This window comes from Babylonia areolata, chromosome 1 (assembly GCF_041734735.1).
Source record: "Babylonia areolata isolate BAREFJ2019XMU chromosome 1, ASM4173473v1, whole genome shotgun sequence".
NCBI lineage: Eukaryota > Metazoa > Mollusca > Gastropoda > Neogastropoda > Buccinidae > Babylonia > Babylonia areolata.
In genome coordinates this window covers 34,571,476-34,589,505 of record NC_134876.1, presented here as the reverse complement: position 1 = coordinate 34,589,505, position 18,030 = coordinate 34,571,476, and the positions used below count along the sequence as shown (strand labels likewise).

Sequence of the window (18,030 nt, the reverse complement as noted above, 5' to 3'; positions counted from 1 at the left end):
CTCCTATTCCCGTTCTTAGCTTAGTTCTTTCCTGTACATACTTCCAAAACATTCTTGGGCTATATTTGCAGTTTTTTTGCTATGTTTCTTTCGTACTCCTTTTCAGCTTTTTCAAGTTAATGGGCTTACAGCACTTATTCCTTTCTGTTACATAACAAATAGGAGTAACCTGTTTTTGTTCTTAAGAATCGCTTATATAGTTTATGATTGCATGATTGCAAGGCACCATCGAGGGCGGGAGACTGAGAAGAGGAAGACAGCGGAAGAACTGGCATGAGAACATCAAATAATGGACCGGTCTCCACACACGTGAGCTGCTGCCGGCGGCTGCCGACAGAGACAGATGGAGAAGGGAGGTTGCGTCTGCGGTCTTCAGGCTTCCCCCAACGACTACTTTGTAGTTATGGGCCTGAGGTGTGAGGTGAGATATACTGTATATTTCTTTTTGATGCTTCTAATTATTTTTCAGCTTGTACAGCCGGCCGATAATGCAGCAAGTAAGTGGCATTGCTCAGTATCCTTGTGGAGACGATTGTAGTTTAGCACCGCGTCACGTGGTTTTGTTTTTGTTAGTTGCGTTTGACCGGCAAAATGGTACCCCGTCCCACAATGCACCGCGCGTGACGTCATCTTCTCAATGCGGTAAAAGGTAAAACGATGCTGATAGGAACAATAATAATAACAATGATAATAATAATATAATGATAATCAGTACCACCTGATTTTTCTTAAAAAGAAAGCAAACAAACATGGTGTTACAGAATTTTTTAGAATTGCAAAAACAAGCGTTTTAGTTTAAGCCAATTGCAGGCAACGATTTATTCACTTCGGACTACACCAAAATGGCGGACCTGTCACTAGACGAAATCATTGCGAAAAAAAAAGGATTGAAAATGTTTAGAGTGCAATTCACGTAAGTATGTGCTTATCAATACAGTGAGAAACTCTAGAGTGGAATATGCTAGTTATTACTTTTGGATGTTTGGAAAGTGGAAAAGACTGTTGGTAAATTCACAGATTGATGTTGGTTCCTCTCGTCCATTTTTCGTTTGATGAGTGATTCCCAGGAAACTGGACACGTATGCTATTTAAAGTATTTAAGTATGATATACAAAACTTCAGATTGGCGATGTCAACATTTCTTACCATTCAGTTTCGTTTTGAGGACGAAAAAAGTTGTAATCTGGTTAATAACATCGTAATATATGCACTGCATTTCATCCCCTCTCGAAGACGCAAGTTGATATTACCCGCAGATTGTGAAGGCTGTTCAGCCTTAACCTGATCTTGATGGTCTCTCTTGGTCTGCTCTAACTTTCCGTCTGTTCCTTTACACCATATCCAGTCTTTTGACTGTGACCTAGTCTGGTACAGTTGTATGTGTGGCAAGGCGAGTGAGCGTGGCACAAGTGGAAAGCTAACTCTGATGCAGTTATTAATATTATCGAACAGCATTTTGCCGTGTCAAAGTTTCTTTCATGGGTACCTTTCGGTTTCACTTTTTGTTAGAATGTCTTTGGTCAGTCTCCTTTTTTTTCACTTTCTGTCATTTCTTCGTTGAAGTTTCTTTGCTAGTTTACTTTTGATTGATTTTTTTCTTCTTCAATTTTTCTTGTGTTCCTCATGTGGTTCTATTAAGTATTATAAACGTTAATTACATTTCTTATATATATAATACGTTGGTGGAACTCTGTCCTGTTCATTTTAGATGCAGCTAACTTCATGGTTGAAGAAAAGACCGCTTGAGAGTTCTGCAGCCATCTTTGATCTTGTGCGTGCGCATCTAGTGATAAGAAACTCTTGAGAGAGCTGGACAGTACAAGTTCTTCAGAGAAGAAGCCCCCCTCAGTCAAGTGTTTTAGCCCGTAACTCGAAATTTGAGCAATGCCATGGGTGATCGACACAGACAAAAGCAGCAAACATGTTCTACTTCTAGTTCTTCAGTTGATAGCCTCCATTGCTACAACCAAAACCAAAAATGAAGTACCATCACCATCGTTTGTACACACACAAAACATATCATAATATCAAAAAAAAGAAGCCTGCTGTTTCACATGTTCAACATCTCACTTTTGTTGCGTGAAATTTTGGAGAGGCAGTGAACTTCGAGAGCACAGATCATGTGATGCACCAATATAAGTCATGTAAGCATGGAATTCTCCAATGGTCTATTGGCTTCACTTGGAGGAAAGGAGGGTGAGGGTGGATGGGTGGGTTTGACTTTGCTATTACATCTGTTGGTGGGATTGGTGGGATCTGTTTGTGAGTGACTGTTCATAGTAAGTAAGCACTACCCATTAACTTGAGAAAGATAGACAAATTCCACATTTTGGGATGATGAATCATATGTGAATATCAGAATATAAATCAATATGCATACCGTCGGCCTTTGGCAAGCCATACTAGCCTACTCTTCCAAAAGATGGTAACAAGATTTAAAATGGTTGCAAGATGTGATGATACATTTGAAGTATAATACTTTTTAACAGAACACAGAACCTCAGTCTCATTTAAAAAAACAAAAAAACAACCAAACAACAACTTAGCTTTAGCAAATGTTCTTTCACTTCCAGTCTTTGAAAAAAATTATTTAAAAATTCAGTCAGTAAGATAGGCAAATAAAACTACATTGGTGAACTGGACATGTTTGTTCATTTGTGTAAAATAAGTTACATTATAATAACAAACTTATTTACTCGCTTTTTTGGGGGTTGTTTTTTTTCTGTCTTAAGTCCTTTTTCACTAATAGATTTTTTTGTTCTTCTTATCATTATTATTCTCTCTCTCTCTCTCTCTCTCTCTGTGTGTGTGTGTGTGTGTGTGTGTGTGTGTGTGTCTCTTTTAAAAGTTTTCTCTCTTTTTCAACAGCAAAGATGTTTTATTTCTAAACACTTATGGGATGTGGGATGTTAGAGGAAGAGAGATAGGTCAGCACAGATAAATCTGTAAGTACAAACCACACATACAAAGACAGCAGCACTGGGCCCATTAAAATTGATTCCTGTACTCAAATTAGTGTCTTTAGAGAAGTTTAAATTCTATAAAGTTCTTTGTGTTTTACCCTTATTCACAAAAATAGTTTGAATATGGTGATTTTACATGCTATTCAGCGAGTTCGAACAAACCAAACAGCATTGTTTCTTGTTTGTGATGCTAGATGATAATTTGTTTTGTTGGTATTGGTTGATTCAAATTATAATTATTTGATTTATAAATATAATGAATACTACTACACAACTAGTTTATACATAAATCATATTGAATATTAATTATTAAAATGATTGATAATAACATTGTTATGGAATTTTTTTAATGTTGGTGATACATCCAATGGATCTATTACATTCCCCCTTAACTCTTTTTTTTTTTTTTTTAAATCAACAGGAATCGAAATGGAAAGCCGACTCAGAGGTCTGTACCCAGACTGGGTCAGCAAGACACTTTTCAGCAGAAGCGGCCCCTCTCCATACAAACTGCAGCATCATCATTTTCCATGCAAAGAGGGAATTCTGTCCGTACAAATGGCTCTAGTCTCACAGGTCCAGGCAAAGGACAGATAGATGCTCGTGATATGATTACCATTAAAAACAGAATAAAATTGCCGGATGCACGTGCAAAGATTGTGCAAAAGCGCATTGGCCAGAGGACATTTGATGCCCGCTCTAAGCTGCGGGCAAGGAATTCACGTCAGGATGTGATGAGACCCCAACCTGGATTACAGCCTCTTTTAGTTATACCACAGCAGCAGTCAGGCTTTCAAAATCGTCCTCTGCCCATAGGATCATCAAGCCAGCAGAGGTTTCAGTTGACTTCTCCCAGCTTCAGCCAAATGTCCGGCAGTCTGCAGGTGCATTAAGTGTTAACAGAAGAAAAGTGACCTTGTTCATTTCACTGTAAATAGTGTTTTAGTTTTTTGGGTTGAGGGAGATGCACTGGTGTGCTTTTGAATATATGGGTATGGCATACAGATATAACATATCCTTATGTTAAAAATGTATTGAATTATTTTACTGAATAAAGTATAAATAGATGAGAAACTTTAATTGAAAGAAAATAATTTAAAATGTTATATGGAAGATGATGGGACAAGGAGTTGTTTTTGAGAAAAAAAAAAGTGCATTATTAGAATATTATATGCAAGGATTGTTTAAATGAAATGACTGCAAGTGCAACACTGGGCTTTAATTGTGTAAAGTGTTAATAGTTTGTTGTCTGTAACTCTATTGGTGCTTTGCAGCTAACATTAGTAACAATACCACAGTTCTTGGTGGCAAAGTTGGGGGATTGAACTTGAAGGGAATGCAAGGGTGTGAGAATGTATCACTACTTTATCATGCCATAACCAAATTTTGTCAGGGGCAACCCTTTTGTTGCCATGGGTTCTTTTATTTGTACTGCATGCATGCTACATGCAGGACCTCAGTTTATCATCTCATCCAGTTGACTTGTACCCAAACACTGAGATTACCCCTCAAGGTCAAGTGGAGGGGGAGAAAATACTGGGACTGGTGAGTTCGGGATTTCATCCCATATGCTCGGATTCTCTCACTTCCTTGGCAGCCATGTTACCAGTTGGACACCTCTCCAGTACACTGTGTGCTTGGATGTATACATGTTCATAAGCATGTTTGCATGTGTGGGTGGGTAGGTGGGTGAGTGATGTGTGTTTCAGAAATGATTCAAAGAATGCAAATCTATGGAATAGCTTGTTCAGTGCAAGAGGAAGTAGATCAAAGGTAAACTGAATAGTCATTCATTTTCAGATTGTCGTAAGTTTTTATCATTTAATGATGACGACCATTTTAATAATTTTGGTATATTATGGTAATTATATTATGTATAAAGTTATTGTAGAATGTTTTGACAGATTGACAAAGGCCTATATGATGGCATTGATCAGTGTGATGTCTTTCCTCCTCAGATTTCTGTAAATCCTGTTGTGCCATCTTCAAGTTCAAGCAGCTCAAGACCAATTGAACCCTTAACAAGAACAGTAAGCTATGTCACCTGATTCTTTCTTTGCTTTGTTATTGTTGCTGTTGTGGAATATTCATGGGCTAAAGGGGGATGTATGGCCTAACAAGAGGGAGAAAGTCAAAGGCAAGCAGTGTGGATAATCACACTGCCCACAAACAACACCACACCTCACAGTCCTCACACCATGCACCATACCACACCACAAACACACACACACACACACACACACACACATACTAATTTATGAACTACTTTTCACATTGATTAACAGAGGCTTCTTTTGTTGGAATAGTTACAGAATCCACTAGCCAACGGAGGAGCAGTGGTGGAAAATACAGGTAGCAGTCTGAAGATCACACGCACTATCTCTGACGTGACGTTTGATGGGCACAACTTGACGGTCACTCGACGGTTGCCACAGAGCAGTAAGAAACAGGTAGGTCAGTGATTGAGGGTGACTAGATGGCTGTTCAGTTTGTGTTTCTTTTCTTTTGTCCCTAGAGAGATCTTAAATCAAACATGATATTAAAAAAAGTGGTTCATTGCATTATGTATCTTGTAATGTATTGTAGCTTCAAGAATTGAAGGAATTTTTTCAGTACCCATTCCTCATTTTTTAGAGAAGTGTCACTGTAAATGTACAACATTTGAACTCTTTATCCTCATTGAATCATGCAGTCTTTGTATCATGATTTTTTTTTCTTCTACTTGTTTGCCTTTTCTACTTTATTGTTCATAATTTCACCTTTAAAAAAACCAGCAACAACTTGTCACATGTTTAAATAACTCAGTCACACGATACAGCTAAGAAGATAGCTGAAGATTTATTGAGAATTGGATTCTTCCCTTGAGTCTATTCTCTGTTCACACAGGGCTCTGCGTCAGGGAGTGCACCACCACACCCCAGGATGGACAGTGACAGGGGGCCAGTCATTCAGATCCAGAATGACAAATTTCGACCCACTCCTGTCCAAACTCCCTCTTCCAGCAGCTCAGCCAGAAGTCGACAAGCTCCATCTCAAGGTGGACAGAGAAGGAGGGCTCCATCACCGATACAGTCTCCCAATTCATCTTCGAAACGTGTGCCTACGAAAGCCTCACGAGCAGAAGACAGTGGTATAATAAAAATATCTTCAGGCTATCCTGCAGACCCTCACTACAAGACAAGCAAAAACACCACAGTATTCACATCGACAAGCAAAACACAAGAACCAGAACCTCAGCGGGAGGACCGGTTAAGGCCACCTCCTGATGCTGCTGTTTCTATCTCACAGCCCAAACGTGCGCTAGGCATATCCAGCAGTAAGCATCCAACTCATGGTGCTCCCACATCCACAAAGCCATCCAAGCTGGGTCAGCATGTGTCCAAGCGGCTGGCACCACGGCCTTCTTCCCAGTCTCCATCAGCCGGAGAGCAGCGGAGCACGGGTTCTACTAAAGCGTCCAAAAGACGAGCCCCTATGTCATTGTCAGACCGATTTGCTGCTAGAGACTCGGGCAGCTCCAGTCCAGTCATAGTGGATCTGGTGCCAGCAAAGAAACGCCGTCTTCCAGAGCCAGAACCTGAGAAGGAGGAGTTTGAAGAAGACTCTGAAGCTAAAGTAAGTGAAGGAGTTTGGATCTGTTTTGTATTATTGAAAAACAAAACAGAAGAAGCACAAAAAATTATTTGATGGTGTATAGTGATTGGGATGCCTCTAATTTTTGGAATACACCACAAACAATTAAAATATAAAATGATGAATATCTGTATTGTCATTGATTTAGAAATAAATGAATTTCTGTGTCATTTCAGATCATCAAACTTTTTACAGAAAGGATATTATGTTTTCTATTCATGAGATAAATTCATATCTAAAGAAACAGTGAAAGGGAGACAAATTCAAGATGTTCATGTTTATTTATCCGGTCGGTGCAGTTTGGCATGGCAACCATTGTCATATTTGCCATGACAGTATCATGAATAAACATTTGTTCCGTACAGTGTCAAATGGGCACTTCAAAATTTCATGAAGTATTTTCTTATAAGATTAATGACTCTGGAAGACTGAATCCTTTTTTCTGTCTTTATACAGCTGTGTTTTTAATGTAAATTGCATTTTAATATGGCATTTGATGTTAGCTTGTGTTTTCACATGGCTTTTCAATTTTCATGGTATCAACAAAAACATTTTTAGCTGGGAAACAGGCTTTTGATATGTACCACCAGGATCTACATCAGGGTTAATAAAAGGCAGATTTCACTGTCATGATTCTCTGTATCGTTTTAAATCTATATTCTTGATGATGTTGGTTCCTTTCCTCAGGAATATAACTTTTTGCTATTACAGGAGCAGTCGGAGGAGGAGGAAGAGCCAGAAACTGCTCTGATAAGTCCCCTGCAGGGTTTCCGTATGCTGGTGTCCAATTTGCACGCTTCTGTTACGCAGGATGACATTATTGTGAGTTGTTTGACTGTCAGTCTGAGCTTGATTGTGAAGCCATTCATTCACAATGGACACATACATGCATGTGCATGCAATTAGTGATTCATATACGCATCAGATTGCAGGTGTGCACTTAAGCACACATCATTGATCAAGAAATACACACAGACACACACACACACATATACACACACCTCAAACTGCTAGCACACATACATCACATTATGTGATGTGAGCAAGAACCATCCACAGTCTGTCTGAAAAAAGTCTTCAGATTAAACTGGCAGCTCAGAGCTGTGATCAGCGTCATCAGTTCTGTAAAGTATTTGTCATTTTGAATGACTGAATTAGGAAACAATTTTCACATTTTGCTGGACTTAAGTTCTTTTATATGCCGGGTACATAATAATAATAATAATAATGGATACTTATATAGCACACTATCCAGAAATCTGCTCTAGGTGCTTTACAAAAACGCTTTTGATAACATAAAACATTATATCTATGTTACATACACACACCAAAATGTGACCACACGCACACACACACACACACTGCATACATACATTTTAACATACATGTGTATCTAACAGCTACCCTAACACATACACACACATAGGCAGGCACATACTTACATAAACACACGCACACACAATACACATTCATATACATACATCTGTTTTAAAAATATGAAACATTCCCGTGTTTCTGAAGAAAAATTTTCATTTTTTAAACTTTTTTTTTTTTTTTTTTGACATTTCATTTTAAAACTTTTTCTTTCTTTTACATTTAACTTTTCACTTATTTGGTGTTGTGTAGTAAGTGTACATGTGATGGACCACAACAAGATGTGTGGTGTTGTGTCATGATAAGTGTATAGGTGCTTGGACTCTAACAAGCTGTGTGGTGTGTTTTTAGGAGCTGTTTGGTGCGATTGGTCCCCTGAAACGAGCCAATATGTTGAACAAGGGCCAGGCAGAGGTGGCCTTTATTCACAGACACGATGCTGTCACAGCTCTCAAAAAGTACCACAACCGTGAGCTCGATGGTCAGTGCTACCATTTTCATCTTGGATTTGTGTACTTCAGGATTTGTACAGTCATGTGTGTGTAGTTTGTGTGTGTGTATATGTGTGTGTGCATGATTTTATTTTTGACTCACTTGTGTAAACAAAGTGAGTCTATGTTTTAACCCGGTGTTCGGTTGTCTGTGTGTGTGTGTGTCTGTGTGTCCATGGTAAACTTTAACATTGACATTTTCTCTGCAAATACTTTGTCAGTTGACACCAAATTAGGCATAAAAATAGGGGGAAATCAGTTCTTTCCAGTCATCTTGTTTAAAACAATATTGCACCTCTGGGATGGGCACCAAAAAAAAAAAAAAAAAAAAAAAAAAGAAGCCTGATTATATGCAAACTGCATTTACTGTTGTATTTATATTTTTTGTCTTCTCTAAACTTGGCACTTTGATCTGATATTCTGACACAACAACAAGAGCAGTCATTATTAAAATTTTTTGTTCAAACAGGAACTTCTTTTGCTAAGCATGGAAGTTTTATTTATTTTGCAAACGTTTTTGGTGCAGATAGTAAAAAAGGGAAATTACTCTGTAATTAATGCTAGGGGACTTAATTTGCTTTAAACTGATCTTTCTCATCTTAAACATTACATTTTGAAATTATACTCAATACATAAAAAGCTTGTGTGTTTTACTCTCAGTGTACAAGGCTTTCACTATGTTCATTTGCCCAAGTGGTCTTTTTCGGAAAATACTAAAATCAATACAACAAGTGGACTTTATAGATCTGTTGGCAGAGCCCTGAAGGTCATGGGCAAAAATCAGTTGCGTACACATATTTATACACATTCAAAGCGCGTGCTCATATTCTTCACGAACATGAACGACGCCATTTTGTTTCAAGTTGTTGACCTGCCCGTTCAATCTTATATTCAATGGACAATACACGATAACATGTGATGGAAAGTTGGAGAAGGAGACCGTTAAATATTTATTCAGAGAAAGATTTGTGAACGCCTCATCACTTACTGGATTATGCCCCAAACTGCCATAAAAATATCCACAGAATCAGTTGGATTTCACAGTTAAAAATTGTAAACCATGCGAGTTAATACCGTTGAACTGATCACGATGAAACGAAAAAATTTCCAGTCTTGACTTTTCTCAAAATGAAGTCCTTTTCACTTCTTACGACGTTTAGAAGCACTTGTACTTGGCTCTACATGTTATTAGTTTAACAAAATACTAAATTTTCATATCAACGTTAAAACTATAAAACTAGAATGAACATAAAAGAGAAATTGAATCGACCGTGTCGTACTACATTCCCGGCGGGTGTAACTAAACTTGTAAATCTATCTAGATCTAGTGAAAACGGCTAAATGTTGCAGTGTGATTGCGGCAATAGCCATTAAAAAGAATTTTTTATTGCCCTTAAAGATTTTTTGAATGCCCAAGATACACCAGAATAATATGATTTAAACAGCGTTCTCACTGCGAATACTGCAGTTGATTTATCGCCCTTCAAAAAATATGTTCAAATGTTAAATTTTAGAACGTCAGTTAAGGAGCCACGATAGTGTAATGGATAAGGCAGTTTCTTCTCACCCGAACATGCGGGGTTCGAATCTGGTTAGGACTTCTTTTTTTTTTTTTTTTTTTGAAGCTTTATAATAACAAATACAGAACACGTTTTAACGATTAGATTTTTTTTTTTTTTAAGTGCTGAAAACTAAATCCCTGGTAAATGTTGTCTTAGGTCAGCCAATGTTTGTGAAAGTGACAACACCTCTCAATGCCAAAGTGATGAAGCCTCCATCCTCCGAGGAAAGTACCCCAGGGCTGCCCCCCTCCCTCAGGTGAGCATTTCAATTATGTGCAAGCCGGTTTGTACTGTTATGTGATTTTTTAGCACTGAAGAAAAAATAATGGAGAGGAAATTTTTAGAAGGGAAAAAGAGGTGAGGAGAGTCTTTTTCTTTCCCCAGGAATTTGGGTCTATTTTTTTTGCTTTCTATATGTCGATGATGATGATACTGCTACGTGGATCCATATAGGTTGGGGACTACTTGACAAGGCTGTACTCTCAGAATATATCCAAGCAGCAACCAGGCTCAGAGAAATGCCAACAGACACATCTGTGAAGTGGATGACCCTCGACTTTGTGGTCTTAGATCTTCCCGTTTGAGCCCATAGTACACTCAACTCTGACTCGGAGTTGGCCACAGGCTGAACCCCCCACCCCCACCCCTACCCCCCCAATCTCTGATGGGGCTCGAACCTGCATCCTTTCAGTCATCAGTCTTTGACACTAACCGCTTTACCACAGCAGCTGTTCTGTGCATGAAGACGTTTGAGAGTGGATGAGTCATGACTGTTAAAAGAGTTCAGGTGATCACTCTCTGAGTAACCTATGAGGAAGAGGGTTTCTGGGCTTAGTTCTTTACCCAGCGTTTAGTTGATCAAAGTTGGTATTTTATCCATATTAATGAAGACTTTTCAAATGTACACTGACATGGTATGTGCTAAGAGCTACAATTGAGCATTAAAGTTTTATAGACAGTATAGAAAGTCTGGGATTTAACCCTTTCGCTGCCAGGAAAATAAGATTTAAGTGAAATCTATTTGCCAGGGTTTTTTCACAAAAAACGGGTATAAATTTTCAAAAAATTCTGTGCTCTTTGTTATTGGAGAAAGACCCATAAAAGTATATATTTTCTGAAAGGTAAATGAATAAAGAATACAAAACACATGATGTTTTCCCATTTTATGCATTTTAAGTGACATGCTGTTGTTTTGAAATCAGTGTTTTGTTTTTTGTCACATTTTCAACTTGTTCATTACAAACATTAGTCTGGTAATTTGCACAAAAATATCATTTTCTGGACAAATGGATATCTGCACACACAAAATCATGCTAGAACAACCACAATATAAAAAAACTGAAAAAGAAATAGATGCATTGTGACTTCTGCAAGTGATAATATGGATGTGAGGCCACGCCCCCTCAGTCTCCACCCCCCTCCTCTTCACCCCTCTCACACCGTCACTTCATCAGACCGCGTTGGCTGAGTGCCAAGAAAATAGCTCATACGGTGCCCTGCTAAAAATTCGTCTGCTTGAGTTGAACAGCCTGCATCACTCACTGATAGTTGTATCTTGGCCACTCTCTTGATTGCTCCCTTCATTTTCTATCAGATCGTCCTATAAATGTTCACCACTGTCTTCTCCTTCGAATTTATGCTCCAATTCTTTCTGAGCATTAGCTGAAGAAAGTAATCTTGGTTGATTTAGTTCGCCACGAGCGCATGTCTTGAGCACGGAGTCAGTCCGACATTTTGTTGAGCGAGCGAGGAGAGGAGCCAGGCAAAGACTGCGGCCAGTAACCCAACCAAAACGTTCAAATAAAGGACTGCCTTATGACGCAGATGGTGTTTCTAGCTATGAATAGAATCCAGAAAGATTCCCCAAGCTAAAGCTACCAGCATTTTTGTCAACGAACTGAATGCAAAGCAGGGAAAAGTCAGAATATTTCGATGACGAGTTATCTCGTCATGCAGGCAGCGAAGCATACATGCTTGCCATGACGAGTTATCTCGTCATGCAGGCAGCCTAGGGGTTAAGGTAAAAGTATGAAGATTAATTTTAAAAAATGGACATAACTCATCTGATAAACGCTTTCTTTGAAACAGGTTTGAATCTTATGTAAGTCAAATATTTCCTGTTTTAAAAAGTTGTTTTTTCTTTTGTTTTAAGGTAAAATTTTCCCCTTTTTTTTAAATTCCAGAAGCAGCAAAAAAGCACCAGCATCAAGCACACCTTCAGCCCCTGTGGAAATTCCCCTGATTCACAAAGCTCTGTTCAAGACTGGTGTGGATTCAGTGCCCTCAAAGTCTGTGCGCTTCACTGTCAAACTTTGAAGCTTTTCAGTTTTGCATTCTCTGTTATTTGCTGTCTTGTTCTTTTGACTTGTAGTGACAGTGAAAGAAATCATGAAAATTTAAACTGGAATATGTTTCTTGAGACTCGTTAGGGTTTCAACCAGAATTTGGAAGATGTTGGAGTTTAGTTCTTTTGTGTGTTTTTTTTGCTGGTCTTTAGCCTTGGTTGTGAAGGCAAAAAACCCCTCATTTTTCTGCTCTAAATGCTTTGATGATTTTGATTTGTCACGGCAAACAGATTACAAAGACAAGAGTTAGTATGCTGGCTGTTGTTTGCATTGTTTATGTATGATTTTCTTTTTGAATCCAGTCTTTGTAATAACCTCCTCCTTCCACAAAGCAAACACTGTCATTCAGTTGAAATTATTTTCACATTTCTTCCATGTCTTTATCTGCATATATTTGTCTTTTCTAAGAAGAAAACTTTTTTTTTCAGCAGAAATAATGAGATCAGCAGTATTATATCTGGCAAAAAGTAACTAAATAGAACATGAATGGATTTTGTCCATTTCAAATGGCTACACTTGGGAACAATAACTGAATGATCGGAGCATCATACTGTATCTGGGCATGGAGTGTGGATGCAGGGTGTTTTAATGTTTCCCCAAACCAATAAACTCTGACATGATTTACAAGATCTTGAACTTGTGTTCTTGAATCTTTGCAGGTGTGAACACAAAATAAGGGGGTTCAGGTACTAGCAGTTTTTGCACAAACGTGTGGCTGGGAGACACCATTAGTTAGGCGTAGGGCTTCTGATTCAGTGTTCACCTGTACTCGGGGGTTTGAGGCCCTGTTTTGGCATGGTGTTGTGACCTTGGGAAAGGCACTTTATTCTGATTTTCCTCACTCCACCCAGGTGTGAACTGAATGGATGGGTACCTGACTTGAATTGGGGAAGATTAAAACAGTGGAAGGAGAAGATTGAGGCCCAGTCTTCCTAAGCCAAGCTCAAGAGACAGTATTAATTCACTGCCTCTATGGCCATTTAAAAGCAGTCAGATCTTAAAGTGTGGCTGGGAGACTGTAAAATCGTTGACAGATGTGGGACATAAGTGCAACACACTGTTCAATGTTATGCCTCTGTGATTAGTACTTTCATACTTTTAAGCTGAGTGGGTGTGTTTAACTCTCCATTCAGGTGATATGTGCATTCAGCAGGCTGCCAGTATGTGCGTTCAGCAGGCTGCCAGTATGTGCATTCAGCAGGCTGCCAGGAGTGCAAAACCATGTATGTCACATATTTAATGCCAGGCTACAGGTTCATGTTATATGTATATAATATTCAAAATAATGATATCAATATGACACATATAATGCATAGTTTAAAGCCCAACTGAGCTCATATGACACATCAGAGCTATTGATGCAAGACCGGAAATATTTAAGACGAGATGTTAAAATGGGTTTTTCCGTTATAATTGTAACCCTCCCCTCCACTTTTTTTTTTCCTTCTCTTTTTTTATCCTTGTGCATTTCTTTATCTCTATCTCAGCATTTGTATCCACAATCCTGAGAGTATAAAGTAATAATTGGAAAGGAGAAGGTTTCAGAGAAGTCTGGTGCTAGTGAGTACAATTACATGGGTCTCAAAAGGCCCCACCACTTTATTATATTATTATTATCATTGTCATTATTTTTTGTTGTTGATTTTAGGCTGGAAATGGTGTTGTTGTTTTTTGGAGTGGGTTATGGGGGAATTGTCTGGTAACAAAAATAGGAAGTCATGCTGGAGAGAAATGTGATTCTGAAAGTTATGTGCAGGTGTGAAGTTAACGCATCATGATCAGTGAAAATGAATAGAAGAAAAGAAAAGAAATGAACAGAAAGAACCAGCAAGGCCTGGACAGCGCGCAAGTTAACTCTATTAAAGTTTTTTCCCCCAAAAATGATTCACGTGGTTGTTCATTTGCAGCAAATTCTTTCCTCTATTAAAGTTTTTTCCCAAAAAAATTATTCATGTGGTTGTTCATTTGCAGCAAATTCTTTCCTGTTGTCTGATTTTATTTATTCTTTGAAAGAGACCTTCAGAAGTCTTGTGTTATAGTTTGTTCTGCTGAAAGAAAGAAGGCAACAAAAAATTAAACATTTTTTTCTTTCTCTGTGTGTTGGGAGGGGGGAGGCTAGGGGGGTGAGGGTGAGTGAGGGGTGTCTTTTAACAACAGTACCAGCAGCTGGTTGTTTCTTGATAAATACAAGGTGAAATACTTGTTAATAAATATCCTCTTTGGTTGATGACACCTTCCCCAACCCCCGAAAAGGAATGTTCATGAACGTTTTTATTTGATGATTTAATTTCGCTTGACTGCTATCAGTTTACAGGTTTGTCATCAGTAGAAGCATCTGGGATGTGAATAATGATATTTAAAAAACAACAACATGTACATGAGTACATCTGTGATGCAGGCAGATAGCAGTGGGTGGATCAGCGATAAAACATGTTCTGTTCCAATTATTCCATTGTGAAAAGTCCCTAGCTATTTAGCTGGTGATCAGTTAGTTACACTGTGATTGGCATTTGACTTTAAAGTGTGATTGTCATCTGTCAGTCACATATATTACCTGTTCACCATACATTGTAGAATTGTAAATATTATTAAAGGATGTTGCACTGCAAGTTGGAATGGTGTCTTTGTTTTCTTTTTTTAATATATGTGACGCAGCACGCGAAAACCCAGCTCAAGTCGCATTCAGCGATTTTTCGCTGTACATAAAAACAAGTGGTTAGGGTCAAAATCATCAAGATCGAGATTTTTATAAATATCGCATCTTCAAAGTCTTATCTTTGCTGTTGGTAAGTATCTCGGCACAAAACATCCTGACCTGGAACTGTAGTATTAATGTTTTCAGGTGCATACCTGTCAAAACCATGTGGAAAAATACTGCACTCTTTTGCCCTATTTCAGTTGCATGCTGAAAGCTACGAAGATGGGGAACTTCTGGTCTGCAAAGTAATATATGGAAATGAGCAGTGAACAGGCATTATTCATCTTCCCCAGACCTTCTGAATCAAGATAGCGAATGAATGTAGTCGGTTTTCAATAGTTTTACTGGCTACCCTCTGTTCGTTGCGACTTTGCTGGGTCCCATCGATTCTTTGAATTTTGCCAAGTTTCCAACTCAGAAGTTAGAAAAAAAAAAATTTGTTGAAAGTTCAGGCTTTCTGTGGAACATTCTAATTGATATTGTTTCATTCTGTGGTGTATGTGACTCGCAGAAGTTCATCGAAGGACCTATGTGTTCATAAAATCGATGCAATATGAAGTGAACAAATATGGCATCTTTGAAAACATCTGCGAAGCGGCTCGCTGCAGTTCTCAACAAATCGCAACAGTTAGGTTGTCAAGTGAAAGCATGACCTGTTGCACACATGAACTGTGAGTCTATCTGAACATCTTCAGGCAATAGACATCTTAACTTTCCTCGTTTGGCTACAAATAGCTATGAAATAGGCCACCCTTCACACACCAACCATGTTACTGTAACTGCAGATGTAAATGTTTATTTCCTTCAAGCATCACTTTTGATTTTCAAACAATCAGTGTGGTGTTGTGTTATGTATATGATTCATTTCAGACACTTTGCTGAATAGATTTACCTCTAAACATGTAATTTGGTCACAGTATAACCAGATGTCCTTGACCAGCATACCTGTAACTTAAAATGTTTTGAAGACAAATACAAAATTTGTAACCAGAGACAACCGAGTCAGTGAATTAAAATATGTGTTGCACGCATGTACTGTGATGTTATCTGAACATTTTGAGGCATATAGACATACCAGCACTTTCTTCATGTGGCTAAATTTAGTCTTGAAATTTGGTCACTAGACACACTGACTACATTACAGTGACTACTGTTCTAAACAGTGTGTTTGTTTATCGCACTACATGTGACCATTCACACAAATACTGTGCTGCACTAGATCTCTATTAGCTACATATATAGCTGTATGCGGCTCCTGTGTCGGATGTCATCAGTCATCTTGCGATGTCGCATGAGAGCTTTGCTGATGACACACAACTTTATCAGTCGGCTTCCATAGCTGAATTTGATTCACTGGTGACTCAAACACAGGAGTGCATTGCTGGCCTAAACGACTGGATGACTCAACAAGCTGCAACTAAATGATGATAAGACTGAATCTATGATAACCTGTCCAAAGAAGTTTCGTTAACATCCTTCCTTTCCTGACTCTGTTCTGATCAATAGCACACGTGTTTCACTTTCTCCTTCTGTTCGCAGTCTTGGTGTAATCCTAGACCAGTCTCTTTCCTTCCAACAGCACATTTCGAATATCTGTAAAGTTGCCTATTTGGAACTGCGTAGAATTATCTCTATCCACCACTATCTCTCAACCGATGCAACCAAGACACTTGTATGCTCTCTGGTTCTCTCAAGATTGGATTACTGCAACTCTCTTTTGGCCGGCCTCCCCAAATATCTGTTAGACAGACTCCAGTGAATTCAGAATAACACTGCCAGACTCGTTTGCAGAGCTTCTAAATTTGACCATGTTTCTCCTCTCCTTCAGTCTCTCCACTGGTTGCCTGTTTCTGATCGAATAGAGTATAAGTTATCCACTCTGACCTCTTCTGCAGTCAACGGATCTGGCCCCAAGTATCTTTCTGAATTTCTCCATATCTTTTCCCCATCTCGCCAGTTCCGTTCTTCCTCTGATACTTGACTTCTCAGGATACCTCACGTCAGAAGTAAGACCTAAGGACACAGATCGTTTTCTTTCAATCGCCAAAGACATGGAACAAGTTCCCCGATAACCTCCATCATTCTCATTCCCTCGCATCTTTTAAATCTCGTCTCAAAACTCACCTTTTCCCTCAGCAATAAGTTCAATTGTGGCAGGTCCACTTCCTTTGCGTTAGCTGTGCTTGACTACGTGTGTATACATATGTATGTGTACATAACTACATGCATGTATATGAATGTGTATTGTGTGTGCGTATGTTTATGTAAGTTTGTGCCTGCCTATGTGTGCGTATGTGTTAGGGTAGCTGTTAGATACACATGTACGTTAAAATGTATGTATGCAGCGTGTGTGTGTGTGTATGTGTAGTCACTTTTTGGTGTGTGTATGTAACATTGATGCAATGTTTTATGTTAACAAAAGCGTTTTTGTAAAGCACATAGAGTAGATTTCTGGATAGTGTGCTATATAAGTATCCATTATTATTATTACACTCATAAACACCTGGAATCTAACTGATTTGTGTTGTTTAAAGTCTATCAGCCACACGTCAGGAGATTAAATAAATCTGTAATAAGGTTACAGCAAGATGTGATGGCCTTGACCAACAAATCCATTATTAGGCCTGGAAGGTATTTCTAATGCCTGAACAACAACATACATTTTATTAGGTCGTGGTAACTGCATATAATCATGCTATTGTAGCTACCAAAACAGATATTATATAATGTGGGGAATACAGCAAGACCATTCTCCTCTTTTCAGATCATACTTGCTATGATACTAAAAAGCACAAAAAATAAATGTTTAACTCACAGTCCTCAGAAGCTTAAAAACATGTAAATCTGCTTTTACCCATCCGCCAAGGTCCTCTTCTTCCAGGTAACTGATTTTGACTGTAAATGACTGATCCAACAACATACATGATGAGATATGTGACTGGCTGGCGCAATCTCATAACAAAA

At 38.5% G+C, this 18,030-nt stretch overlaps 1 protein-coding gene across 1 annotated transcript; it reads left to right on the top strand.

Annotated features, from left to right (window-relative positions):
- Nucleotides 1–829: 829 nt before the first annotated feature.
- Nucleotides 830–16,009, top strand: LOC143282201 (uncharacterized). Its single transcript, XM_076587796.1, has 9 exons — nt 830–913; nt 3,385–3,847; nt 4,922–4,993; nt 5,270–5,413; nt 5,850–6,578; nt 7,308–7,418; nt 8,322–8,451; nt 10,180–10,279; nt 12,207–16,009. The coding sequence occupies exons 1-9, from the start codon at nt 843–845 to the stop codon at nt 12,337–12,339; spliced, it is 1,953 nt and encodes a 650-aa protein (XP_076443911.1). The 5' UTR covers nt 830–842; the 3' UTR covers nt 12,340–16,009.
- The last annotated feature ends 2,021 nt before the right edge of the window (nt 16,010–18,030 follow it).